Source organism: Myodes glareolus, chromosome 2, assembly GCF_982192425.1.
Source record: "Myodes glareolus chromosome 2, mMyoGla1.1, whole genome shotgun sequence".
NCBI lineage: Eukaryota > Metazoa > Chordata > Mammalia > Rodentia > Cricetidae > Myodes > Myodes glareolus.
In genome coordinates this window covers 66,495,744-66,523,585 of record NC_142027.1, presented here as the reverse complement: position 1 = coordinate 66,523,585, position 27,842 = coordinate 66,495,744, and the positions used below count along the sequence as shown (strand labels likewise).

At 42.0% G+C, this 27,842-nt stretch overlaps 2 protein-coding genes across 4 annotated transcripts in view; both read left to right on the top strand.

Moving 5' to 3' along the window:
- Ropn1 (rhophilin associated tail protein 1) overlaps positions 1–2,708 on the top strand; it is a 28,442-nt gene extending 25,734 nt beyond the window's left edge. For both annotated transcript variants that reach the window (XM_048454139.3, XM_048454140.3), the window contains exons 5-6: positions 537–712; positions 2,517–2,708. In XM_048454139.3, the coding sequence (XP_048310096.1) occupies positions 537–712; positions 2,517–2,583 (243 nt within the window). In that variant the 3' untranslated portion in view covers positions 2,584–2,708. The remainder of the gene's footprint in view (positions 1–536; positions 713–2,516) is intronic.
- An 11,801-nt stretch (positions 2,709–14,509) lies between these two features.
- The window catches only part of Ccdc14 (coiled-coil domain containing 14), a 37,743-nt gene continuing 24,410 nt past the window's right edge, over positions 14,510–27,842 (top strand). For both annotated transcript variants that reach the window (XR_015736229.1, XM_087901136.1), the window contains exons 1-5: positions 14,510–14,720; positions 19,926–19,978; positions 20,989–21,061; positions 21,417–21,486; positions 21,579–21,698. Coding sequence is in view for 1 of the 2 variants with exons in the window: in XM_087901136.1 (XP_087757262.1) it covers positions 14,547–14,720; positions 19,926–19,978; positions 20,989–21,061; positions 21,417–21,486; positions 21,579–21,698 (490 nt within the window). In the remaining variant the exon portion in view is untranslated. The remainder of the gene's footprint in view (positions 14,721–19,925; positions 19,979–20,988; positions 21,062–21,416; positions 21,487–21,578; positions 21,699–27,842) is intronic.

Sequence of the window (27,842 nt, the reverse complement as noted above, 5' to 3'; positions counted from 1 at the left end):
GGGAGCTGTAAGCCTGGCTCCCTTCTGTGCAGTAGTCAGAACTACTCTTGCACCGACTAACCCTTTTTTTCTTTAGTAATCCCTGGGCCCTTGGTGTGGTTCCCCACTGGGAAGGCATGTGAATGCCATAACACTCTCCAACATGTGAGTCCTGAGAATCACACTCAGGCCACCCAACTTTGTATGCCCAGCCCCTTTTCTCACCCCACCATCTCCCTGGCCCAGGAGAGTGCTAACTTTATAGAATGAAAAGTCGCTTCTCCTTGGAAGAGGTTTTTCTAATTAAACTTACAAATATCTCCAAGTATTTTTCAGTTTATAAATCGAATTTGCTCCCAGAAAGAAAGGTAAGACATGCGGTAGTCAGTGTGTTTAGAATGAATGGGTTGATTGACATGTTAGCTTTCTGGAGTCCTGGGTTATCCTCACTCCACCCTCTATGAGCAGTGACTTTGCTTTCTTTCCTGAGTCTAGCCTGATCTCGGGTCTAGCCAGGAAGAGTGATTTTCTCCTCCTCTTGTCTTACCGTTTTCTAGACCATTGCCAAAACCCTCAAGATAGTGTGTGAAGTGCTGTCCTGCGACCATGATGGAGGACCACCCCGGATTCCCTTCAGCACCTTCCAGTTTCTCTACACATATATTGCTGAAGTGGATGGGGAGATCTCTTCATCCCACGTCAGCAGGATGCTCAACTACATTGAACAGGAAGTGTGAGTAAACTGTTAGCAATGGAGAGCAAAAGTGTACTGGCGTGGACCTAGGGGCGAGGCTGCTGCTGACAGTCCCTGTCATATGGTAGCTTCATCTACAATTCTTAATTTTATAATGACAAAAAAAGAATTCATATTTGGTAGAAACTAAATTTCGTGTTTTGAACTTGGATATAATTGCCTAGGCTAGCAATATTGCAAGGCAGTAATCTCCCCTGATGCTGATAGATGCACCACGTCGCAGCTCCCAACCAGCCTTTTATTTTGTTAGGGAAGCAATACTTTATGGTTTACTGTGCGGCTGATCTGGGATGGCCCAGATAGGCTGGGGATAATAAGTACAGTATGGACATTTTATTTCTTTAAAAAGAAAAGATTTTTACATTTTAAGATTTGTTTTAATGACGAAGAGGTGGTGGTCATGTGCATGTGACATGGGCCTTGGAGGTCAAAGATGCCAGATATCCCAAAGCCAGAGTTATGGGTGGTTATGAACCAACCAGCATGGGTGCTAGAAACTCAGCTCAGGTCCTCTGCAAGAACAATGTGCACTCCTAACATCTGGGCCATCTCTGCAGCCCCTCAAATGTGGTCTTTTCCACTTACAACAGGGATTCAAAGACTTGCTCTCCATTGTAAGTCAGGGAACATCTGCATACTTTTCTGTTCTGAGGAACATGAAATACTGATTGAGAAAAGGAACAGTTCAGGAGAGTGACCCGAGGAGGGTTTCAGAGGTTAATTAGAAGCAGCCCCCACCTGGAGCAGATTAGAAGCGCAGAATCCAAGGCTTGCCATAGATTCATAGGATAAGAAATTCTGGGGTGAGGAGCTGGAGAAATGGCTCAGAGGTTAAGAGCATTGCCTGCTCTTCCAAAGGTCCTGAGTTCAATTCCCAGCAATCACATGGTGGCTCAGTATACATAATAAATAGATAAATAAATAATTAAAAAAAAGAAATTCTGGGGTGAGACCCAGGAACTTGTGCCTTAATAAACCTGTCAGGTTCCACTGCATGAGCTTAAGGTAACCAATAGAGGAGAAAGAAGAGGTAGAGGCACAGGAAAACCAAAGAGAAAGAGGAGATGGGGAGGGAGGCAGAAGATTAGGCAATCAAGACTAAAGAAAACGGGGCCAGCAAGGTGACTCTGCTAATAAAGGTGCTTGCTGGTCAAGCCGGATGACCTGAGTGTGATCTTGGAGCCCATGTGTTCTGATGGCTTTCCCATTGCTGTGAAGAGACACTATAACCAAGGCAGCTTACAGAAGAAAGAGTTTATTAGAGTCTTGCTTATAGTTCCAGAGGGTTAGAGCCATGACCATTATGGTGGGAGAGCACACCACAGGCATATTGCTGGAGCTGGTGCTGAGGGCTTACATTTGATCCACAAACATAAGGCAGAGAGAGCTAGACACTGGGAATGCCATGAGGTTTCTGAAGCCGCAAAGGCCGCCCTTGTTGATGGTACACTTCTTCCAACAAGGCCATACCTTCTAAATCATCCTAAACAATTCTACCAACTGAGGACCAGACACTCAAATGTATGAGCCTAGGGGTTCCATTCTCATTCAGAGCACCATACCTGTGAGGATAGACAGAAGCAACTCCACAGAGATGTCCTCTGGCCTCCACACAAACATTGTGCACATACAATAGGAACATTTTTAATTAAAGAAAAAGAATAAGAGCCTTGGGGCCAGCAGTAGTGAAATTAATTTGGGTGATAAATACATATATAAATATATATAATACACTTTTTGCTCGCTAAATCTAATTCCAGATATCCATTTTTTTCCCAAACAGAATTGGTCCTGATGGCTTAATCAAGGTGAATGACTTTACTCAAAACCCTAGGGTTCGGCTGGAATAAAAGCACAATTCTGACAGTTTTAAAGGAAGATACAGAGGTGTACTTCAGAATAAGTGAGCTCCAGACACCACCCAAAGTCAATTTTCTTTTACAACTGGCACAACTAATAAACAATTAGCCAGGAATGTGTGGAATTCAGATGTAAGGTTGCTGGGACAAGACACTCGCACATGGTGTAAAGGTGGCTCACAAAACTTGGCTACAAAACTCAAGTCACAGCCAGACTGAATTTTAAAAGGCAGAAGGGCCGACTGCCATGATTGTGATGCTTTGTGATTGCTGGGTGTCATTTGCATAAGGATCCTGGTCATCAACTTTTGCTCATCCACTGCTCCATTTGCTCATCATGCATCTATTCATTTAGTTACCAATTTTTATTGAGGTATAAGGTTGCAAGGTAAAAGTTAAAGTGCATAAATTTCAGATGAATAACAAAAATTTGTGTAGCACAAGTTCTAATAGGTCTTAACGATGAAAGCCCAGAGTCAGATACTGGGGGAAATGCTGAGATCAGAGAGACAAAGGAGCAAAACCACAGCCACTTTACCTACTCAGATTCACGGTTGACAAGAGACTGAGCTCCTCTGTCCTCCTGCCTTATCACTTCCTCTCTCCTCCCAACCATATCACGTCCTCTCTTCTAGCCTTATCATTTTTTCTCTGTCTGTACAGACATCCAGAGCTCTATGGTTAGCTAGTGGCTAAGCTTCGCCCTCTAATCATCAGGAAAGATTTATTTGTACAAACAAAATATCACATTTTCCCTTTTATTGTCTAAAAATTTTTAAAAAGTTATGACTAATGTAAGAAACTATATACAATAAATACAATAGCTACAATATATACAAGCAATAAATGCATCAACAATGTCTAGTCCATTAACAATAGACAAATTCAGAGAAAATACTCCATATCTATCCTACCTTGGTGAGTCCAAAAGGTTGGACCTAATTCACTTTCTATTCTAACTTGCATTACCAAAAAGACTATCTTTTTTATGTTTCTCAACATTATATATTTTACATTTCTTCAGTGAATTTCTTTTCTGAATCTGGTAACAAGGAAAACTAAAACTATAGCTATAAAATCCTCAATCCAATCAAAGACCCAAAATGGAAATAACAGTACCTGAATAAGCAGGAAGTACAAGGCAGCTACTTCCAAAAAATGTGAGAAATGACAAAAACAGCTGGCTGCCTGGAGTCACCCATGGTTCCTCTATAACATTGGGGCGTTCATCTTTGGCCAACAGGCCTAGCATATCTGACAGATTTCTCTGTGAAGCAGGATATTCTGAAGGACTCTCCTATCCTGTCCTGCTTGTCCAATTTGGATAGCACACTGTCAGCGGTTGAGACAAGAATACTTTCTTACCCAGTAGGTAACCTTTGCCACAAAGAAAGTTCTTTTGATGCCCATCATCTTCTCTGAAGTAGATTGATGCTGCCAGAAGCAGACATGTCTCATTGTCCTAAAAAAATAAGAATAACCTATGTTATTAAAACATCTTAAATGCCATAATCTGCAGATCTCTGAAGTGTTTGAAAATGTTCTGTCTATCTAAAATATATCTCTGTTTGACCTTGAAAACATAACTAATACGACTACAAGTTCAACTGTAATAGGTGATTAATTGCTTACCTGCATTTCCTTGTTATCCTAAATAGTTATCCTAAATAATAGCTTTCAAGGGCTAGACATTTGGTTTACATTGTTAAATGAGTTTTATAGGTTTTATAACAAGATTAGAATTGTATGTACAGTATGTTCTAACAAAAATAATCTCAATTTTGTATCAATATACAAAAATCCAAACCAATGTAAAATATTTAAAGCCAGTAGTAGTTTTTTGGTTAAAGGTAGATTCAATAATCTACCTTTTAATCCTATTTCTTTATATCCCCCTTTATTTCTTTTCAGAGTAGATTCAATAATCTACCCAGTGAGTCACATTAGTTTATATCCATTATGTCTCTTCATAAACCAGGGAGAAACATATCTGTTAGTATCTAAGGTAAACAAAGATTATAGTGGAAAGTCATCATGGATCCTTAGTTTCTTCCAGAGAAGAATTGTGTATACCTGCAGGGAGTGTAAGAAGAAGGGGGAGGCGGTGGAGGAGGAGAAGGAAGAAGGAAGAAAGAAGGAGGAGGAGGAGGAGGAGGAGGAGGAGGAGGAAGAGAAGAAGAAGAAGAGGAGAAAGAAGAAGAAAAGAAGAAGAAAGGCAAAGTTGATACGTTTCAGCAGGCCCTACAAACATGTGTCACTAAACAAACACACCATGCACAACAGTGCTAGTGCAAGAGGTTTACTGGGGGAGTAGGGAGGGGACAAGAAAGAGCAAAAGGCCATGTAGAAGTAGGGACATGAGATAGGAAGGCAGGCAGAGAGACAGACAGACAGGGAGGAGGCAAGAAACAAGAAAGAGGAGAGAAGCAGGAGAGGAAAGAAGGGGCAAGAGAGTCAACTGGGCCTGGCAGGGGACTTTTAAGGGGTGCACATGTTGCACAGATGACAGTGGAAAGGCACCTGCTGACAGGTGATTAGTAACTGCTTGGCAGAGGCAGGCTGCTGCTACAGCAGGAACTAACAGGGTGGGAAGCACTAATCCTGCTCGCCTTCCTGAGCAAAACCCTAAAGTAACTCTAAAGTTAAATTCATAAGCATAAAGAGAAAAGGGAATACAGAAATCAAAAACTGACTCTCTGGCAGCCCTGAGTATAATCGTAGAATAAAACTGGAATTTCACCCATTAAAGTGTGTGGAGTAAGGCCAGCAGATTAATCCCAGTGCTGGGGAAGCAGAGGCAGGTGGATCTCTGCAAGTCCAAGGCCAGCCTGGTCTACAGAATTGAATTCTAGGACAGCTAAGGCTACACAGAAAATCCCTGTCTTGGAAAAAAAAAAGTGTCTTGAAGGATCTAGATATGAAGTTACTGATGCCACTGTAGTCATCAGTTGAGACAAAGCAACTGGCAACACCATTGTTTCATTGTTGCTCTTAAAAAAAAGTGTTAGGCTGGGCAGTGGTGGGGCACGCCTTTAATCCCAGCATTTGGGAGGCTGAGGCAGGCAGATCTCTGTGAGTTCGAGACCAGCCTCGTCTACAAGAGCTAGTTCTAGGACAGGCTCCAAAGCTACAGAGAAACCCTGTCTTGAAAAAAAAAACAAACCAAAAAAATTGTTGGCGTGTGTGTGTTTGTGTGTTTGTGTGTGTGTGTGTGTGTGTGTGTGTGTGTGTGTGTGTGTGTGTATCCTAAGGTTTGTAAATGTGGGAAGTTAAGGGGACAACCTGTGTATCAGTTCAGGCTTCCACTGGATTTCGTTAAAATCTAGGGGTCTTAATCAGTTTGTTTTCTCTGCCAGTGAAATAAAAGACAGGAAAAATCTTAAATGCAGTGGGTAGCAGCCGAGAAATCGCAAGCGCTGCAAGCAGAAGCTCATAGATCTGGCAGCTGAAGAAACATACATACAGCAGGCACAGAGAAAGACCCTGTGCTAAGTGGATGGCAGACTAGGAAGCCCGAAGCCCAGCTTCTCCCCATGGGCTGCTGTTTGTTTGTTTATTTTTCAAGTCTTTGAAGGATCTTCGGTCCCTAGCCTAGAGTTGGTCCACTGGAAGGAAAATAGGATGGTTAATTGGTCGACAGCTGGTATGCAGACGTGTCCTGATCCCACCTTGAACTTGATACATAAGTCAAGGACCTACTGGCAGGAGAAAAGCCCACAATACCTTTGTTTTAAGATGCCAGGCTCTTGTCCCGGTTGCAAGGATGAGGAAAAAGTCATCCACTTTGGAACTTCACTGTCTTTAGTAGTCATGGTCCCTCTCCTTGTTTGTGGATCAGGGAGCCCATCTAATCTCTGAGTGCCCCAGTTTGAAATGGGGGTCTCTTATTTGCTGCTTCTACATGCCAGGCTACCTGGGCCACGAGATTTCCTTGGCCTCTCCTATCTCCTGCCGGTCTCTCTGTAGAAACACTGGGGCTACAAATGTGTGCAGCCGCATCTAGCTTTACGTGCATTCTGGATATTCATACCCTTGTGTGGCAGATTGTTTACCCACTAAGCCATCTCCGTAACCCCACATTGCTGCTCAGTTTCTGAGATAACATTGGCTGTCTATCATTTTCCTCCTAGTCTCCATGCTATTGATTTTGCTAAGTCTACAGTACTCACCAGAATCATGTCCTGCAGCAAATCTGCCAAATCAGTCATGGTCAGCATTCACCCCAAGGGTGGGAAACAGTGTTGACCTCCAGTGCTATGCTGGATGTATTAGTCACTTTGCTGATGCTGTCATAAAACGTCAATCAAAAGCAACTTAAGGAAGCGGGTCTCAACTGGTGTCCCTCTAGCAAGGTGCACCTCTCCCCCGACAACCTCCCTAAACAGCACCACCAACTAGGGACCAGCTGTTCAAATATATGTATGTACCTATGGGGAACATTTCTTGCTCAAACTCTACCATATCAACTAAGTGTCATGTTAACAATTGGTGTGGGTGTACTATGAAGTGCTAACCACAAGCTCATATACCTGGGGAATTGGTTACCAGTTGACAGGCTTTGGGGAAGTGATTAGGTTCGTGGGTCTCTTACCTAATCAGTTAAATAATCCCTGGATGGCTTCATTGTATAGCATCATTGGGAGCTTGTAAGAAGTGGGAGATGGGGCACAGATAGGAGAAGTAGGCCACGGAGGCTGTGCCTGGTGGACGCACCTTGCTGTGGCCTCTTCTCGGCTGCTGCTCGCGTTCTCGGCTGCTTCCTGGCTTCTGTGCTGGAGCTGCTCTGCTCTGCCACGCCCTCCCCCCGCCCACCCCGAGACAAACAGAAACCGCAAGCCAAGATTCATCTCTCCTCCTCCAAGTCGCTTTTCTCCAGTATCTGGTCATGGTGACATAAAAATTTGAATTCAATAACCGTAACCAATATTTATACTTCATTTACTATGTACAAAAAAACTATAGGAAACATATTTAAGCATATTCTCAAGTTTTTTCTTTGAATCAAACCGTATAAAAGCTGTGCCATTATCTCATTTTATAGATGGAAAAATGGTCTTAGAACAAGTAGGTTTTTCAATGTCGTTGAAAAGTGATTTGAATCCAGGTGTGTGTGACTCTTAACCTGTGTTGTTTTGCTTACATGCTTGGGGTCTCACTACTAGGGATTCCGAGCTACCCCTGTATTTAAGTCAGAGTAAGTTATAAGGGAGACAATCCTAAGAGGTATGAGGAGGGGACAGAGTGAGGAATTGTGAAAAGAAGTCAGTCATAAAGGGTGCGTGATCTCACCTGATAGCCGTGGATCCCAGTTCTGCCAAGGACCTCTGGCAGACAGTGTAAAACATACTCAGTTGTCCCAGCCTGTAGCGTGATAAAGCTCTTTGCCTACCGTTATTGAGGGCCTCTTCCTCACCAAACTCCTATCCGTGATTATCTAAAGGTTTAACTTTCTCACGTTGTTTGTCCAGGTTTACTCCGTTTGCGGCAGAAACTGCCGCAAGTCACAGGTATACACAATGAGCAGCCATCAGGATCCACAGCAGGGTTTACAGAGACTTGAATGAAGTTTTAATATTTAATCGCTATTGCTGCTTCTCCATGGGCCCGGAGCAAGTCCCTGGAGGCTGTAGGGCAAGGTGTGACTGCTGAGGAGATGTATCAGAATTCACACATGACCCCAAAGCCTGGTATACCCCACCCCTGTGCCCACACTTCTTAGGTTGATCCTTGCTGCCAATACCTGTGCCAGACTCCTACCTCGGGCCTCTCGTCACACTCAGCAGCGTCAGAACCCTATCATGACCCTGGCTAAGCTGTCAAACGGAACTCCTCAGAGCAGATGGTATGTGTTTCTTCCTTAAAAAGAAAAAAAAAATTCACTCAGGAAGCAATAAACTCAGGATTTTATAAAGAAAAATGAAGTGGGTTCTTTTCCCCCTAAATTGAGCTATTTTGATTAAAGTGAAAGCTGTATCTAAAGATACACATAAAACTTCAGTGGGAAATGCAAAACCATGGTTTAATTCTGTTTCACTGTATTTCATGCCCTGCCAGCTCTTTGATGCTGTCCAATCGGGGGTTCTCCTCCTACCATCCCTATTTAGGTAACAACTTCCAGGGTCACCTTGCTAAGCAAGCCGAGCTGGACTCTTGACTCTGGATGGCTGATTTTGAAATAGGTTAGAAGAATCTTAACTTGAAATTCTTGGAGCGGTTCCTAAATACTTCTGACGATATTCCATGCAAATATGTTGCAGAAATGTATACATTAGCATTTTTTTTCCTGAGGGGGAAAAACTTAACAAAGTTTTTAGTGAATCTCAAAGTTTTAAAGGTCAAAAACCTTTTGGAAATGGTTCCAGAAAGCACCAAATGCCTTGGGGAAAGGCAACAAAATAGTCCTCAAATCTTTTCAAGCCCAACAGAGCTCACTACGCACCCAGAATGTGACACTAACCACAGTCTCTTGGGTTCTTACATTTAGTTTGAAATCTGTGTTTCAAATTCAGACCTTCATATGCATGCAACTTTGGTTTTCTTTGGAACATGGTCAAACATGAACAGACTTAGGCCCTTCAGAAATGAGTCACTTGGGAAGTCATTGGTCCAATGTGCTGAGTCACCTGGAAAGTCATTGGTCCAGTGTGCTGAGTCACCTGGAAAGTCATTGGTCCAGTGTGCTGAGTCACCTGGAAAGTCCTTGGTCCAGTGTGCTGAGTCACCTGGAAAGTCCTTGGTCCAGTGTGCTGAGTCACCTGGAAAGTCCTTGGTTCAGTGTGCTGAGTCACCTGGAAAGTCATTGGTCCAGTGTGCTGAGTCACCTGGAAAGTCCTTGGTCCAGTGTGCTGAGTCACTTGGAAAGTCCTTGGTCCAGTGTGCTGAGTCACCTGGAAAGTCCTTGGTCCAGTGTGCTGAGTCACCTGGAAAGTCCTTGGTCCAGTGTGCTGAGTCACCTGGAAAGTCCTTGGTCCAGTGTGCTGAGTCACCTGGAAAGTCATTGGTCCAGTGTGCTGAGTTACCTGGAAAGTCATTGGTCCAGTGTGCTGAGTTAAAAAAAAACACTGGATAGAGAAAGTAAAGCCATGTACTTGAATTAGCAGAGGAACTAAAACGTCCATGTCAGGCCCACAGAATTAGCACTGGGTGGTCCTGAATCTTGGACATTTAAGTAGCTGGCAACTCTGGTTTACCACAGCAGTCCCCAAAATAATCGACTAATTTATTCACTTGAATGATTTTTAAATTCCTACCATATGCAAGGCATTGTGCTAAGATAACAGAGGTTTGCACTGAATAAGGCAAAGCCTCTGCCTTCACAGACACTAAATTCAAATTGAGACCACAGACATAGAGCTAGCCATAAGATTATCATGATGAGAACTGATGTTAGTCCATCTTAGCCTGGAGCACACAATCTCGTATTTGGGAGCAGGGCGGAGATGGAAGGAAAGCTTTCCTTGAGCTAACCTGAGAGCAAACACAGATGCTTCCATATGAAAGAGATGTGTCTCAGCCCACACCTTCTTCAACAGGTTCCAGATTCAAATACCTACCAATCACTGACGCAGTCCTCGGGAATGACTCCAAGGCTCTCCATAATTCAACATGCCCCCAGACACATCCTATTTGGCATTTTCCCACAACAAAATGTCTGGGGGCGAATGAGTTCATAAGCGTCCTTCCTCATTGTTGGTTGTCCCTGCATAAAAGCATACAAAACGGGCAAGGAAAATATCTACCCTTTGCTTTCCCAAATATCTCCCCAAATCCTGTCCATCTGACCTCCCATGTGCTTTCAAGTGTGTCCTTTTTATCCTTCCTCACCAGTTAGACCTCTTCCCCATCCTTCTCAATGCTGTCATATTGAACATAGACTTCCAATCAATCTGCTTCAGATAGGAACAGAAGACAGCCTAGTGTTTAAATAAAACCAGCTTTACAGAGGCATGGACAAGGGAACCATAAAGGAATAATGAGGAACTCAGGAACTGGCAAACCATCAACACCCTTAAGACTGAAGAGATGAAGGGGAGACAGTATTTATTGAAGGCTGGAGAGACCTGGAGCCCATGAGCCCAGAAGGATCTATATTTGTAGAGTTCCAGTGCACCAGCTAGGTGGTGCTGAATGGAGAAACACCTCAATCTCACCCCTTCTCTCCTGTCTTCAGCTGGTTAATCCTGTGGACTAAACAAGACCTGAAACTGGAGAACAAGTCTGAGTGACGTCATTCTTACAGGTCAGTCCCTGAGACAGGAAAGGGCAGAAACTGGAGGTGGGGAAAGAGCTCACATACGTGTTTGCCTTTCTCCTGAAACAGTACATCCATCGTAAAGAGTGAGGCAGGAGCTTGTTTAAGCTTTGAAGGACATGGGGTCTCTTATAATACTCAGTTCCTCTGCTGCGGCGGGAAAGCAGTTGTGGATGATCAGAGAGCCGATCCTGACTGTTCCAGCGCTGGACAGTACCCACCAACATTGAGGGTGGGCCTTTCCTGCCCCCTCCACTAAGGACACACACACACACACACACACACACACACATACACACACACCAGTTCCTCTGGGAACCATAATCAGAGACGGCTCGCTTGTTTCCCAGGTGCCCAGACCCGAATAATCACACAAAAATTATATGAATTACAACACTGTTTGGCCAATAGTTTAGGCATATTCCTAGCTAGCTCTTACATCTTAAATCAACCCATTTCTATAAATTGGTGAATCACCACAAAGCTGAGTAAGGTCCCAGCGGTGCCTTCTTCCTTCAGCAGCTACATGGCGCCTCCCTGACTCTGCCTTCTTTCTCCCAGCATTTCTATTAATCTGTATCACCACAAGGCTGTGACCTATCAGTAAGGTTCCAGGGGCATCTTTCTCCTTTGGCAGCTGAACAAGACCAAACCAGCGGGAATTCCACTGTGGATAAAGGATGGGCTCACAAAGGTCCCACCTCTAGCTGAGGAGCAACTGACAGTTGATGGCTGCTGGAGGAGGGAGACTCTTCTTTGGGGGTGTGACCACTTGAGGGTGCCTGTGCACTGATGGATACCTCTGCTTCTGTGTGTATGGAGACAGTACTAATGGACTCAGTGGGATATTTATATATCTGTATCTATATCAATACATGACGTAAAGTTGGGATGTGTTTGGAAGGAGTCCTGGGAGAGTTGGAAAGTGAAGTGGCAGATAGATATGACCAAAATATACTGTATACATCTATGAAACTGGTAAGGAATAAAAAAATTAAAATCAAAACATGAAACCTGAAAGAAAAAGAATATTCCTCTTCCCTCTCCAAATTCACTTTGACATCTCTCCCTACTGCTTCATTTATAATATCAAATAACAAACCAAAAATAGAAAAAGCAAAAGGAAAGAATAATGGAACCGCACACAGCCATTCTGCAATTGTGTATGAATAGGGAAATGCTAATGTGCTACTAAGAGAAAAATGCTAATACCTATCCAAAGTGTATTTATAGATAAATATTCAAGTAGAAAAAGTCTGGAAGAAGTGTGCCAAGGAGAGGTATGAATTATAGGCATGACTTCTCTTTTCTTTCTTTCTTTTTCTCTTCTTACATATATTTAAAAAGTAAGTATGTACAAATTAAGGAAACAATGCTTTAAAAAATCAAATTAAGAAAAACATCTGTGGGGCTGGAGAGATGCCATAGTGATAAGGAGCACTTCCTGCTCTTTCAGAAGACCTGAGTTCAGTTGCCAGCACCAACACCAAGAGGTTCACAACCACCTGTAACTCCAGCTCCAGGGCATCCTGAGGGGGTCCCTGCAGGTGTCATATGGGGAGGCAAACCAGGTCAAGAGATGATAATGAAAACCCGGTGCAGACTGACTTCACCAACCTGGACCAGATTTTGGGGAGTCTAATGCCAGGCGGTTCACTGTTAGCATATTTAAACACAGTACAATTTGAGAAAGGTTTCCAGGCTACAGTCAGCCCAATGCCAGGTACACAATGAAGCTTAAAGTGTGACTGCACAGAAACTCCTTTACAAGTACGTGTGACTGTGAGGGTGGGTTCTGTAGCTAAAAGGTGTAGAATCTGGTGTGGTCTCTGACCATAGCATAGAGGTCAGCAGGCCATAAAGTACTTGTGACACCTCCCCTAAGGATGGATGACAGTCCAGGGAGGAAAGAGTCTGGGGTCATCATTCTGGGGGATTTGGGTGAGATCTGCCTTGAGAGCAAAAAGTCACCAGGTCATTATCAAAATTCACTTTCAGCTTTCTGGATGGAATGCAGCTATTTGATATTTATCTCCTCCCTCTATGATTAACATTGCTGTTTCTCCTAGCTCTTCTCTGTGAGTACAAGGACCTCTGTGCCTCCAACAGGATTCAGTGCCCTCTTCTGGCCTCTGCAGGCACTGCACTCATGTGCACAAACTCCTACACAGACACATACACACAATTAAAAAGAAAATAAAAGAGAAACATTTGTAATTTCAGGCGAACACTTACCAGAGGGATGGAGAAAGGAGTTTCAGGGGTATATAGGTATGCCCAGCCTTTTGAAATTGAGGCATAAGGTTGTCAATTATAAAGTTCACACTGTAGAACCCCAATAGAGTAAAGGGAAAAAAAGGCAAAACCTTCACCTCTCCCTGTATTAAGTTTAAGGTTTGTTTTGGGCGGCATTAATAGGTATCCTGGGGAGCATGCCACCTGTGGCCAACAATAAATACTCACTTCCTAAAATTTCTCCAGTAGGAATGTGTTATATACAGGTAGAGTTTACTTGTACAATATATAATTTTATTTTTATATAATTTTATATATTTACACTTTAATTTAATATACATTAATTATTATGCATATAAGTGTTTTCCTTGTGTGTATGTCTGTACTATGTGCTGTGTGGTGCCTGGTGACCTCAGAGGCCAGAAAAGAGCATTCGGTTGCCTGGAACTGGAGTTACAGGCAGTTGTCAGCTGCCAAGTTGGTGCTAGGGATTAGACCAGGACCCTCTCTAAGAGCAGCTGGTGCTCTTAGCAGATGAGCCACCCCTCTAGCTCCATTTTAATGCATTTTTTAAAAAAAGATTTATTTAAGTAAGGTGTTGTAACACACACCTTTAGTTCCAGCAGTAAGCAGGCAGAGGCAGGAGCATCTTTGTGAGTTCTAGGCCAGCAGGGTCTACAGAGTAAGTTTCAGATCGGGCAGTTACTCACATTTATGTATATGCACCACTTGTATGTCTGGTGCCTTAACAAAGGTAGCTATTTAACCATAGAACAATCAATTGAGCTAATTTCTCTCCATCTTGACTTAAAAACAATCCCCAAAACAGTGTCTTAAACCTCATTCTCTATTTAGCAGTGCTGTCAGTAGTAAAAAATACTGTCATTCTTGATCAACAGCAATGATCTCAATAGGAGAGTAGACAACCAAGAGAGAAGAAACCCAAAATCCCAACTATTGAATACTGAGCAGAGAGGCCACAGTGAATCATTCTGAAACTGTCATCGGAACCAAAAGTTAATGATACCGAGGTTTAATTTTTTAATGCGTATCAAGAACAAATACATTTAAAACAGCACACAAAACTTCAGGTCACTTCTGAAAGCCAAGGATAGAGTCCTCTATGCCGGGCCCTTTCTCTGGCGCTGGCTGGTTCCCATTGCAATCAGTAGAAACAGGTCCAGCAAGGTCAGTGAGCTCCTTCTTCTGTTGCCTGTGGTTCCAGTTAGAGCAGAGCCTCAGCTCCGCGTCCCGCCCCTCCCGCCGGGCCCCGCCCCGAGCCCACCCACCCCTGTCCGCCCCGCCCCTCCCGCCGGGCCCCGCCCCGAGCCCACCCACCCCGTGTCCGCCCCGCCCCTCCCCCCGGGCCCCGCCCAAAGCGTGACGAGATGGAGAAGGCCGAGTCTGTTGCGCACGCCCCAGGGGCCAGGTCCGGACCCGAAGGAAAGACTTTAGCGCCTAGGAGGCCATGAGGCGCGGCGTTCGGCGGGCGCCTTCCCGGAAGCGGAAGCTTGGGGGGCGGGACAAGGGCCGTCGGGACGCCTCGGCGGTTAATTCTATTTTCCTGGCGGCTTCGTTTCCCTACGTCTGGGCGGTTCTGAAGTTGAGAGAAATGGTCAGGTCCGGATCTCGCCCGGGCCAGGTGAGGGCTGCGGACCCGATGAGTTCACTCTGGGGTGGCGAGGGACTAAGGAGACTTAGGAAGGTGCTAGAAAAAAAATTAAAACAAAGACTGAGAGTAGTGAAGACGTCGCTAGGTGGATGCATTGTTTTAGGCATCCCAGTCTAAACAGAGTGCTGGGTTTGGTGTCAGATCCCGGGTTCGAACCCCAGCTCTTATCACCGGTACAGTGACTTTGTTTTAGTTAATCCTTGCCCCCAGATCCAGCTTCTCGGCGCTGCCACCACTGCTTCAGTGAGCTGATTTCTGTACCAGCCCTACCGTTCTCAAATGCATGACTCACGATGGACTCTAGTAACTGCCCAAAGTACGACAGGAACCCTATTTCAAAGTAAATATTCTTTGACTTGGAACCGAGCTGTTTTGGATCCTCTTCAGCCCCCGCCTCAGTCCAATCAGGTCCAACACAGCTAAACCAGCTTTGGCCCTGCAGTTCCCTGCGTGCTTCCACGCCTCTTCACCCTCTTCACACTGTGGTAATTCCACTTTTTGCCTAGCCCTCAGCTCAAGAACTGTCTCTAGACTCTGTTTAACGCCCTCACACCATTCTCTGGGTGTGCTTCAGGCCACCTTCCATATCTTGTACTAGAATATTCCTTCCCTATCTTGAAGATTTAGAAATCTTGGCATATACAATAGATTGGGGTTTGGTTTTGTTTTCCATCATTTATCAATATACCTATAATGTCTTTCCTACTAATGTGAATTTTGCACTCTTTTTTCCGTGACCTGTCTTGAGACTTCCTTTTTTGAATGAATGCATGTTGCCAATATGTGCATGAATATATGCTCTAATAATCAAAGAAATGGAAATTAAAACCATGTGATAGTTTCTAACACAAAATAAGTATTAATGAGAGTGTCAATACTCTTGTATACAGTCCTGGTGGAAATATAAATAGTAGAGCTGCTATGAATAAGTGGATGAAATTTTCTCAGGAAATAAGCCAAGCATGGTGATACACAACTGTAGTCCCAGTACCTGGGGACCTGAGGCAGGAGGATCATGAGTTTGAGGCCAGCCTGAATAACAGTGAAATTTTTGTTTCATAAAACCAAATTATTTAAAGTACAGCTGATATGACCCAGCCAGATCCATGACTAGGTATTTATTCAAAAGAATTGAAAGCAAGATTCTGAAAAGTTGTTTGCATTTTCTTTCATTGTTGAATTATTTACAATAGCCAAGTCATAAAAGCAACCTATATATCTACAAGTGAATGGGTAAAGAAATGAGCGGTTATCTAACGGAATATTATTCAGCCTTAAGGAAGTTCTGCCATATGCAATAGCAAATGTGATGTTTGAGACATTCAGAGTGGCAAAGAGCTAGTCCTAGAAGGATGATAACACATGATTGTACGTTGATGTGGGCCCTGAAGTGGTTCAGTTCAGCAGAATATAATGGCGACTGCAGAAACTGGGCTGGGGAGAAAGTGGGGTTGCTACTCAAGAGGTATTAAGTTTTAAATGTATGGTATGAAATCTAGAAATCTCTGCCTGTGGTTAACGAAGGGACACTAGCGCACTCAACAATGTGACTGACAGGCCTTGCCCTTCTCTCCTATTCCCTCCGCCTTGCTAAAAACCAGTAGATTACAGTCTTAAAGGTTTATTCCCGTGTTTGGCCACTATCTCCTCCTGAGGCTGACAACCAAGGTCCAGCTATCAAACTGTTGAAGTCCAGCAATCAAAAGCCCTCTTTGACTGCTCTAATTAGCTTGCCCAATTTAAAATTATACACCTCATCCTAATGGGGGGGGGTTCTTTGTTCCTTAATAAACTGCCCTTTTCCTATGTTCCACTTCTGTCTCCTCTGTTCAGAGACAGTCCTTTGTCCTCTTGGGACAAATACTCTGGTCCCCTTTCCCTTGTCTCCTCCCATTCTCTATCTCCTATCTTTGTTTCTTATTCCCTGCCCTCTGTCCCTCTGGGGCAAATAAATCTCCTTTGTGCTGAGAACTTGGTCTTGGGGGTTCTGAGTTGATACTTTTCCTTTCAGTTGATACTTTATTTTGTTAAGGTAGATGAAGTATTAAATATTTTTATGACAGTCTTTATAAAAAAATAAGAAACAGCCCAAAAGATTCTAAGGCTTGGTTAAAAATGATAAAGTATCCAACTTGGTGGTGCTTCCTCTGATTGACTCTGGAAATATTTGATCATCAATTTTTTTGAAAAAAAATGCTTCATAACCTTTATTATTAAAAACTTTGCTAATGGAATATATCACAAAAGAAAATTATTTAGTCTCAAAATCTTTATAACTCAGTGAATTCTGCATAGTTAGAACAACCCTGCTGAAGCTGTGAAGCTTCACATTGTATTTTATACTTTAGCTATCAGATATATTTTTATGTACTTTTCCATCACCAAAAAAATGAAAAAGCCATGGCAAAGAACTAGGAAAACAATGGATTTTATAACTGCCCATTATCTGCATTCAGTCCTTCTTCATCCTGTAATGTTTATTCTTTTTTGTTTTTTTCACTTTTTATATTGTATCCACCTGTATATTTGTTTACATATGAGCATTAGTGTCAATGATAATGAATTATATTTGGTGTGTTGACTAGAATAGGAATCAATGGTTTCACACTAACCAATTAGCAAGGAAGAAAGGTCCTGTCCTAGTTCTAATTTATTAGTTGAAATTAGCTAATAAATGTAGAACCAATTGTATAGCAAAATGAATAAATCAACTTTTGATAGATCATTGACTTAACAGGAGTCATAAATGGATGTTCAGACTGCCTAGTGAAAGTTTAAAGATATCCACATTGTGTCAGGGTATCTTACAAAACGCTTAATTAGAAGAGTAAAAATAGTAACCTTAATGATGAAAGTCCTGGCAGACACCATCTTAAATCCATTTATATCACCAGTAACAGGACAAACTAATGTCATTTGCCTACTTGTATTGAAAATGACACATCTCTTACAGTGTTCCTGCCAGAAATGGATAGCCTGAGTCTGAGCCTGAGGAAACAGTCCATCTAAATGTCCAGGGAGCTATTATGCAAAGTAACTAGCCTTTACTTTTTAAATATGTCAAAGCTAGGGAAGATAGTGACAGCCCATCCAAATCCAAGGAATTTGGATTTAAGGAGATTCAAGGACCATGGCAATTTAGTGTGGTCCTGGACTAGATACGGACTACTATTTTGAAGGACAGTATTGGGATAAGTGTAATGTGAATCAGGTCTATTTAGTTAGATTATAATCCCAAAATTTTGAATTTTTATGGCTATATTAGGGAATTTTGTTCTTAAAAAACATTTAAGAATATTATGATTGTGACTTATTTTGAAGTGGGCAGACAAAAAAATAATGGTCTTTGTTTTGAAACATTGTGTCGGGTAAAACACTTTTTGTTTTTGTATGATATTGTAGATTCATGACATTCCATCAGATTCCAAGGCATCTCAGAAAATGTAACCCAATCCAGTTTTGTAAAAAATGTGTTCTTAATAATATTAGAAGGGGCAAAAAATACATCACGTGTGTGTGTGTGTGTGTGTGTGTGTGTGTGTGTTTCCAAATAGAGAACAGTAAGCAACTCAGAAAGTTTGGTAGTTACTCTCTAAAGTATGAAATATGTAAATGTGCAAAGAACTGAATGGATGCCAACACTGAGTGCATCTAGGAGTGAAATGAGGGGAGGATTATGGGCTTTGGTGTCTTAAAATTTTGTTTTGAATGGAGATGCTATTACCAGATACAAAGTTATTAAGATATAAGGGTGTATATGATAGAAAGTTTCTATTGCCCTGCTCTGCAGTAAGTTTCTCTAATCTGCTTCTCCTGATACTCAGTTTTCCTCCCTGAAGACAACCTTCTTGCACAGCTTCCGAGATGCTGAGTGCGGGTGAGAGCAATGACCATCTTTTCTTTAGAAAAGCTAGCCCGGCTATATTAGTAAAATGCAAACATAAAGTTGTTATTTGAGTTTAAGAAGAATAAGAGAAGCAGATCTAGATAAAGCAGGGGTTTTTTCTTTTTTCTTTTTCTTTCTTTTTTTTTTGTTGCTGTTTTTTGTTGTTGAGGCAGGGTTTCTGCATGACCATCCACACCTGGTTGTCCTGGAACTTGCTCTGTAGACCAGGTTGGCCTTGAACTCAGAGATCCTCCTGTCTCTGCTTCAGGAATGCTGGGATTAAAGGCGTGCACCACCACTGCCCAGCAAGGAAGTGTTTAATGTGCTAGTTTTGTCAAGCCATCTAAGAAGTTAGAAGACCGAGCCAGGGTTCTGAAGAAAGCTTTTACTTTTTAGTGCATGTGGATGGGTGTAATCACCTCTGCATTTGTGTGGGGAGGTCAGGTCAGTTTTCTTCTAACGCTCTTCACTTTATTTTTTGAGATAGATCTCTGACTGAACCTGGAGCTCTCCACTGATTTGGTTTGACTGACTGGCCAGTGGTCCCCCCAGAATCCAGGGGTCCATCCACCCTCCACTCCATTGCTAGAGTGATGGACAGGGACCCTAAAGCCTGGCTTTTATGTAGATGCTGGGGATTTGACCTCAGTTTGTCATGCTTGAGCTGCAGTCAGTTTGAGCTGTCTACCTGGCTTTGTTGTGCTGGACGAGCGCTCTTCCCCTAAAGAGCCTTCCTGACCCCTTTGTCCTGTATTTGGATTACATTATCAGAGAACTTGGAGACCTTAGAACATGCTCAAGGAAAGAGTATAGTCCTAATATAGTAATAATAGGTTCTTTTGACTTAAAAATAATTTGTGTTTTCTTTACAGACGTAAGAAATAGGCTAAAGGAATAATTGCGTGTGCTGCTTTCCTCACATTGCTTATAGAACAAATTTATTGCATAAAAGCTAAATTATAATTGTGCAGTTTTAAGATATTTCCCATTTATAAAGAGTAAGTGGCATGCTACCTACATGAAATGGAATAGTCAACCTCATAAAAGAAAGGAAGTTTTGGTTTATGCTGCAGTATGGATGAAGGTTAAAGATACTCTGCTAGTCCCTGAAGGACAGATATTCCGATTAGAAGTGGTTTCTAAAGCCAGATGTTTTAGAGAGTAGAAAAGTGGTTGCCAGGCAGTGGGGACTATGATTCAATTTGGCTTTGTGAAAAAAAAAATTCAGGATGCCAATCTAATAGAACAATAATTGTATATCTATTGTAATATAATGTATTATGTCATAGGTGATATCTTCAGGAAGGTATCCGGGATCTAAGTTAACACATGGAAAGAAAGGGTGAGTACTTCTCAAAGTTTCTAAGTTCAGGAACTCTTAGGTCTTAGGGCTTGACTGTATTTTGCCAACCCCAGGAAATTAAGTGGGTTGTACCTCTACAAGTAGTTAGTTGTTATGCAAATTATAAATCATTAGTGATTAAGTCCAATTCACTAATAATATGTCGGTGTCACACTGAGAAGAAAAGCACCAAGAGTGAGTCCAGATTTGAATTCTCTATGTCAAATTCCCTGTGTCTTCCATGCTCTGTTTTATGAATCTGAATCTGTGCCTGCCTGAAGGCTGCCTTGTGAATGTGTCCCTGTGTCTGTATGTGTCTGTCTGCTTTATGTGTCTGTGTATAAAAACAAGAGGATTTTTCTCTGAATTTCTTGAACAGCACAGAAAGCATCACATGGGGGAAGGAATAGGATACTTTATGGAAATCTTTAGCAGAGTTTTACAAGGGATTATGTCACTCCAGCTGACCAGACAACATTGTTATTAGCCAGCATCCATAATAGTTGCTTCCAGTCTTTATGTGGTGGATTTTAGAAAGTTGCTATCAACTTATGTGTTTTGGGTTTTCAGCAAATGATACACACAGGCATGGGTCAGGGGCATGGAAGAGGGCATAAGATTGCAGTTGTGCATTCGCTTAGTAATGTAAAAGTTGATTACAGGGAAATCCAAGGCAGTTAGTTTGGGTGCTTCTCTTAAAGGCAGGTTAGACAGTCTGTGCACACAGTAGGAGAGCAGTCTTAGTCTTACGTGACCTCAAGGTATACTATTCACTCTGGCTGTGAGTTCCAGCAAAAGTTCCAGTCTTTTAGAACAGAAGAGATGTTCTCAGAATATTGCATCACCATGCGGGCCATACCAACCTGACTGAACGATTTTAGTGTCTAGTAATCCTCATAATCTCCACAGTGTGTTCATTTCATGTGTGGTTGGATGAACTTTATTCTTCAATCTTTACTGGAAAGGAAGGGATTAATTACCTATTTTGGGTTATCTACTTTGTTTTCTAGGACCCACCCAAAGAAAATAGCACATGTTAATGCAGATTCTGCCTGTCCTGTTTATTCTGATTCGGAAAGTCAGGTAATGGATACAATAAGCCAAGTGAATGGATACAATATGCTATTTTAATTAGTCCTCAGGTAAAAGCTAAGAAGTGGGACTGCATACAGTCCAAAGGTAAAGTATGGTTTGCACCAAGGAAGTATGTCGGCTGTTGAGAAATGTATTTGAGCCAGACAGTGGTGGTGCACACCTTTAATCCCAGTGCTTGGGAGGCAGAAGCAGATAGATCTTGGCCTGGTCTGTAGGCTGAGTTCCAGGACAGCCAGGGCTACACAATGAAGCCCTGCCTTGAAAGACCAAAAGAAGAAAAAGAAAAGAGATGCATTTGAAGTGGCAGGGTGTATTTTATCTCTAAGCAACCCTCTTCTTCCAGACGGAGACTGTGCAGGGACTTGATGGCTGTGCTTCTTTGCTGCGGGACATTTTGAAAAATGAAGATTCAGGTTCTATTTTTTTAAGTTCTTTGCTGATCACCTTTTACCAACGAACTTGTTCTTCTTAATGTTTACAGAAGTTTGTTTTTTATTATTAACAGGCTCGGAAATAGTGTACTCGGAAAACAAGTGCAATGCCAGACCCTCAGAAGGCAAAAACTGCAGAGCTAAAAAGAAAGGACCTGGAAAACATACTTCTTCAGTGGTTCGAAAAGAGATATGTAAGCATTTCCCTCATATTTACTTAAAGGTTATGCGTCTGAGAGTGTGTGTATGTGTGTATGTAGAATGTGTGTGTGTGTGTGTGTGTAGAGTGTGTTTGTGTGTGTGCATGTGTGTGTCTATGTAGAGTGTATTTGTGTGTGTGTGTGTGTGTGTGTGTGTGCAATGCCAGGCATCTTCCTCAGTTAATCTCCACTGTTGCAAAAAGATCTTTTTCCTGAACCTGAAGCTTACTGGTTCTGCTAGAATGGTTGACCAGCAAGCTAGGGATCTGTCTGTCTCTGCCTCTCCAGCACTGGGAGTGCAGTGCACCAGTGTGCTCAAATTTTCACACAAGTGCTGGGGATTTGAACTCCTTCCCTCATTCTTGGGCAGCACACACTTTATTGACCGAGCTATCTCTCCAGCCCTTAAAGATAACTTAATTCTGGGATTTCGATAAATTATCAGGCTGATGCAGTTGTCTTTGGTTTTTATTTTATTTGGTTTAAGTGTGTACTTGCGCTTCTTTTTCTATAGTCAACTCTTCAGACAGTCACTTTGCTAGCTGTCACTTTCTTCAAAAAGCAGGGGATGAGGTTCTTTTCTGTATGTGCAGTATAGAAACAGTATAGAAAGCATCCAACTAAATGATGTTAGGGAAGTGTACAGTCAGCTTTGTTTACACTGCCATTGTTTGTTTGGTTGATTGTTTGAAACAGGATCTCACCGTGTAGCCCTTGGCTGGCCTGGAACTCATTATGTAGACTAGATTGGCCTAAACTCATAGAGATCTGCCTGCCTCTTCCTCCCGAGTACTATGATTAAAAATATGCCTGGCATATTCCTTGTTTTTATAGCTAATCACAAACTGGTTGCATTTTGGGTATATACTTACATATAATAATTGTTTTAAAATTAACTTGTGTGCATATCGTTTAAGTTAGTTAAAGAATAAACTTGTTGAACTGTGCAGTTAGGGTGTATGGCAACAACACCTGCCAATGATTGACATTGAATGTATCCAGAGACATGGTAGTTTATACTTTCATGGCTGTCCTTGCTGAAAATTAAGTGTAGTGATTGAGGAAATATTTTTAAAATACAAACTTTTTGAGAATATTGTCTTTTAAAGACCTGTAGCACAAGACAGTCCAAAACAGAGTTGAAACAGTCTACATTATGAAGTCCATTCTTAAATTAACATGGAATTATACATATTTATGAGGTACAGTCAAATGTTTCCACACATGTATACAGTACAGAGGAATTAAATCATATTACAATGGGAATTCTGGATGGAATCAGCTAGTCTATTCTTCAGATGGGTCAAAATGTCATTCAGTGCATAAGTGCTTGCTTATATTTAGCACAAGGAGAAAAATTTAAAAAGTCATGTAAGACAGTCTCCCTAGATATTAAGAGATAAGATGTAAGCAAAAAGCCTAGAAAATGGACGTGGAAGGACTGAACATTGTCATCCCATCTGATCATCAGTTAAGAGTGAAAGCGAGAAACACAGCTTCCTTCAGGTTTTCATTTTGGAGACCTATAACCTTGTATTGTGTTTCCCTACACTGTGAGTAGGGTAGACACTAGCCAACATGTGCCTACTGACCCCCTGAAATTGACTAATAACAACCAATGGGCTGAGAGTGTGTGTGTCTGCACACATGATTAGTGTGGCTGTGTACCCATGTGCGTACACATAGTATCTGTCTTTCTTTATTCACTCCCCCCTCTCACTGAACCCGAAGCTTGTGAGTTTGACTAAGCTGGCTGGCAGTGACCTTCGTGGATCCCTCTGTCCCTGACTCCCTAGGCTTGGGTTAAGGACCATGCTGTCAGCCTTTGCCTGGTTCTGAGGATCCAGACTCGGGCTCTTGTATTTGAACAATAGTCACTTCACTGACTGAGTTACCATTGCAACCCCTAGGCTGGAATTTTAATAAATTTGAAAACTGATATTGATGTAATTATAAAACTAAGAATTTTGGAATAATTTGTGTGTGTAAATCTACTCTTTTAACTATATAAATTATATTCAGTCTAAATGGAGATGAAATATTTCTGATTAGCATCTTTTTTAAGGTATGCTTTGTGTAAAATATATGCTGAATTTTGAAGATTGAATATAGAAAGTGTTTTGTTCTGGGCATTACACACTGAAATGTTAGTATTCTTTCTACATTTCCTTATTTATTTTTATGGTATTGAGGGTCAAACCCAAGGCCTTCTACGTGCTAGTCAAGAGCTGTACTATTGAGTTGCAGCCCCAGCTCTGGCTACATTTAAGTAACACATGGAAAGTAAGTCATCCTTTTAACTTTGTAGTGTGACTACTTAAAATTTTAAATAACATATATTGCTTATATTCTGTTTCTGTTGAACAGTCTTAACTAGGTCAGTACTAAAGTTGTGCTTTTAGAAATAATATTTAGGTTTATTTTGTAACTAAAGTTTTGTTGGAGTGTGCTGTTCATATATTCTCCATGGCTGTGTTTGTACTGCCCTGGTGGCATTGAGTGGCTGCGACAGAGACCGTTGACGCTGGCCTTTTAAGAAAGAAGCTTGTGTGGAGTTTGTTAATTTGTGTGAGCGGTGACATCTGCTGGCAGAGACAGGGCAGTATGTGTAGCTCAGGTGACTGAGAGCTAATGACTGGAGGACTTGGGCCCGTGAGCATGAGATCAGAACTCCTCAGGTTAGACAGTTCTTAAGGAACCAAAGGAAGTCTAAAAAGAGAGGCCTAGGACTCTAAAGGAGAGGACAAGGCTGTGTGTTCTGTGGTTGTGGACAAAAATCTCCTGTGTTTCACCTTAGACTTCAAAGTGAAAGTATTTTTAGAGGATATTTCCTATTTTGTTTATTATAAAATTGTATTTTCAATAAAAACTGGTACTTTTATAGGAAATTATTAGCTAATTTTGTTGTGGCTCATCTGGTAGAGAAGATCTATTATTGCTTTGGTTTTTTGTTTGTTTGTTTAGTTGGTTGGTTGGTTGGTTTTGGTTTTTTGACACAAGTTTTCTCTATAGTTTGGAGCCTGTCCTAGAACTAGCTCTTGTAGACCAGGCTGGCCTTGAACTCATAGAGATCTGCCTGCTTCTGCCTCTGAGTGCTAGGATTAATGGCATGTGCCATCGCTGCCCAGTTTATTGCTCTGGATTTAAATTGTCTCAGAGAGATCATGTTTGGAAGTATATTTTTAGATAGCAAGATTGATTTATTAACATGAAATATTTACTTATCTGGCCAGTTTGAAACTATTTGATGATATGACATGTTGAGTTTTTACTATATACCACATATTGTTCTTATGGGTTGCCAAATGTTATTTTTAGCCCAAGTGTCTTGAGGTTGGTGATTTTTATTTGCATTTTACTCTGTGTTTAATAACAATGAGATTACATTAAAGTAGAAAAAGGCAAGTACAGTATTATTGGTTCACTTTAACTGAGATGGCTCCTTCAGATAAGGAGTGCCCAGACAGTCAGATTTTTATGATGTGTGACCAACTTTGGGGACAGAATGAAAGAATGACAGGGAAATTGAAGGAGTAAGTAGGGAACCTTGATGTCAGGTGGTGACTGACGACATTAAGCAAATTCCTTTTCTACTCTCAAAATTATAGAATATACCAACCTTTCCGGGGTTTCCATCTAATGAGGAAATATTCAGGAGGTGGAGGAGACTAGTGATTATCCTATCCTCACATGAAAGAAGAGATGGGTCTCACTTTTGAGTGCTTGTACGCGTGAGAGAGGCTGCTTTCAGAGGTCCCGTAACCGCTCATCTCGCTCATCTATTTGGTAGCTCTGGGGCTTGAACCCAGGGCTACATGCATGCAGCACAGGTTTTCTTCACTTCCTCCCGTCTTATTTGTTGAGGCAGTTTTTTCACTAAACCTAGAGTTTGTTCCTCTAGCTAGACTGACCAGCTGACCAGTGAGCTCTGGGGATCCTCTTGTCTCTTACTCCCCAGCACTGGGGCACTGATGCCTGTGGCTATGCCTGGCTTTTTAAGTGGCTGCTTGAGTGGCAAGCACTTTACCCACTTAGCTGTCTCCCCAGGCCCCAGGCTCTGTCTTATCTGAGAATTCCATCAGACTTCTAGAGTGCAGTTTGAAGAGTTCACAATCACCTCCTAGTAGGGTTTCCCAAAAATGAACCTTTGGGTTCTCCACACCCCAGTAATGCCTATCAGAATTTAAAGATTCACTTTCTAAACATCGAACTTCTCACATCGTTAAACAACATATCGTGTTGTTTGGTTATTGAAGAGACTTCAAATCCAAATCCATCAGTTGATTTTTCAACTCCCTTCTTTAGATTTCTCTAGTTTTCTTGGATGCTGCCCCACAAGATCCCATTTGGTTAGAAGCTTCCCGTAACTGTTTCAGTGCGACAGTGTCTGTGAGCCTTGTGTTCCTGAGGGTTGGATTAAAGCAAACAACATCTTCTTTCCATCTTTAGAAAATTATCTTTGTCTCCTTGTGAATCTTACATAACATGTTCCTTCATGTTCAGGCATTGCATGCAGCTGTCCTCTCTAGCAATCCATGCAGTCTTCATAAGAGAACTGGTTTTGAAGACTCGCCGCTATGATAGTCTCCTGCATAGCAGGCAAGAGACAGAGTTTGGGCTTCTTCCTGGGAAAGTTGGGGACAGGGCCTGCAAAAACTGCACCTGCCTTCTGTGGCGCTTGGGTCTGTGAGGTGACTTTCCATGCAGATGCAGCAGGCCTTCTTTCTGGAAGACGGAGATATCTGAGTTCATTTTTGTAAGGACTTTGTCATCTCACCTTTGCTTCCTATCGTGGTATACTATTTGTGTTTTAATAAATAAAGCTTGCCTGAAGATCAGAGTGCAAAGCAGCCATACAGGCCAGGGAGTGGTGACGCACATCTTGAATCCGAGGACTTGGGAGACAGAGGCAGACAGATCTTTGTGAGTTCAAGGCCACCCTGGTCTACACAAGATTGAATCTGTCTAAAAGAGAAACGGAGCTCACACAAAGGTGATCTGAGCACTTGGGATCATAAATCCCAGCACTATGGAGGTGGAGACAGGAGCTGTATGATGACTGGACGGAGAGAGGAATATAAAAGGGAAGAGTCAAGAACTCAGTGGAGTGTGGAGTCAGGTTGTTGGAGAGTATTGCAGGATTGCCTTTTCAGTCTGAAGATTTGGTAGAGGCACAAGGTCTTTCTAGTGGCTGGCTGTTTTGCTTTTCTGATCTTCAAATTGAACCCCAATATCTGTCTCTGGGTTTTATTATTCCTGCCATAGATTCCTGCAGAAGTCAGAATAGGAGTCAGGCCTCAAAGTCTTCAGCAACCCTAAACCCACTCTGCTTTGAAGAAACTGTATTCTTTTAATCATTTTTAAAAACCATTCTTTTAACCTTTTTTCTAATAAGAATGAGGAGGTAAAGAAAGGTTAGGCATACCCTCAAGGGTACTCAGCTAGTAAGTGAACATTTTAGTATGTGTCCTTTAGTACCATAAATGCTTGTGTGTGGAAGTGGAATTGTGTCATAGCTTGTATGTGTCTTTTGTAGGTGCCATTCCAAGCTATTTTTCAAAGTCTATTTCATATCTATATGCTCACTTTTGTTAATGCTATTTAGCAAACATTAGAAGAGGGGGTGTCTTGTTAGACAGGGAAATAGAATCTACACTTTCTTTTGGTGACCCAGTCACAGAAGAAGCAAGATGTAACTGCCTCACTGAATAAGGTACTGAGCCACGTGACTAACATAGACAAGAATAATGTACTAATATAAGTTAAAAGAGTTAATAAGAAGTCTGAGCTACTAGACCAATTAGTTTATAACTAATGTAGACCTCTGTGTGATTTCTTTGGGACTTAACAACTGCAGGAACTGGACAGGACAGAAACCTCAGACAACAGAATGGTGCCCACATGGACAACTGCATCCACATTCCGACAGAGTTTGGAAAGTAATTCTAGACAAAAAAGAATAGAGTTAAGCATGACTTATTGGTAGTAGCACTTTCTTGGGTGGGCTTTGCTTGCTAGAGGCAAGCACTCTCACTTAAGAAAGGCTTCCTGACTCAGCATTAGCTGCAAAACCTTGCAGCTCTTTTAAGAGGTCCTGCCATGAAACACTTAAATGGTGTTGATGCAAAGCTGACTGCA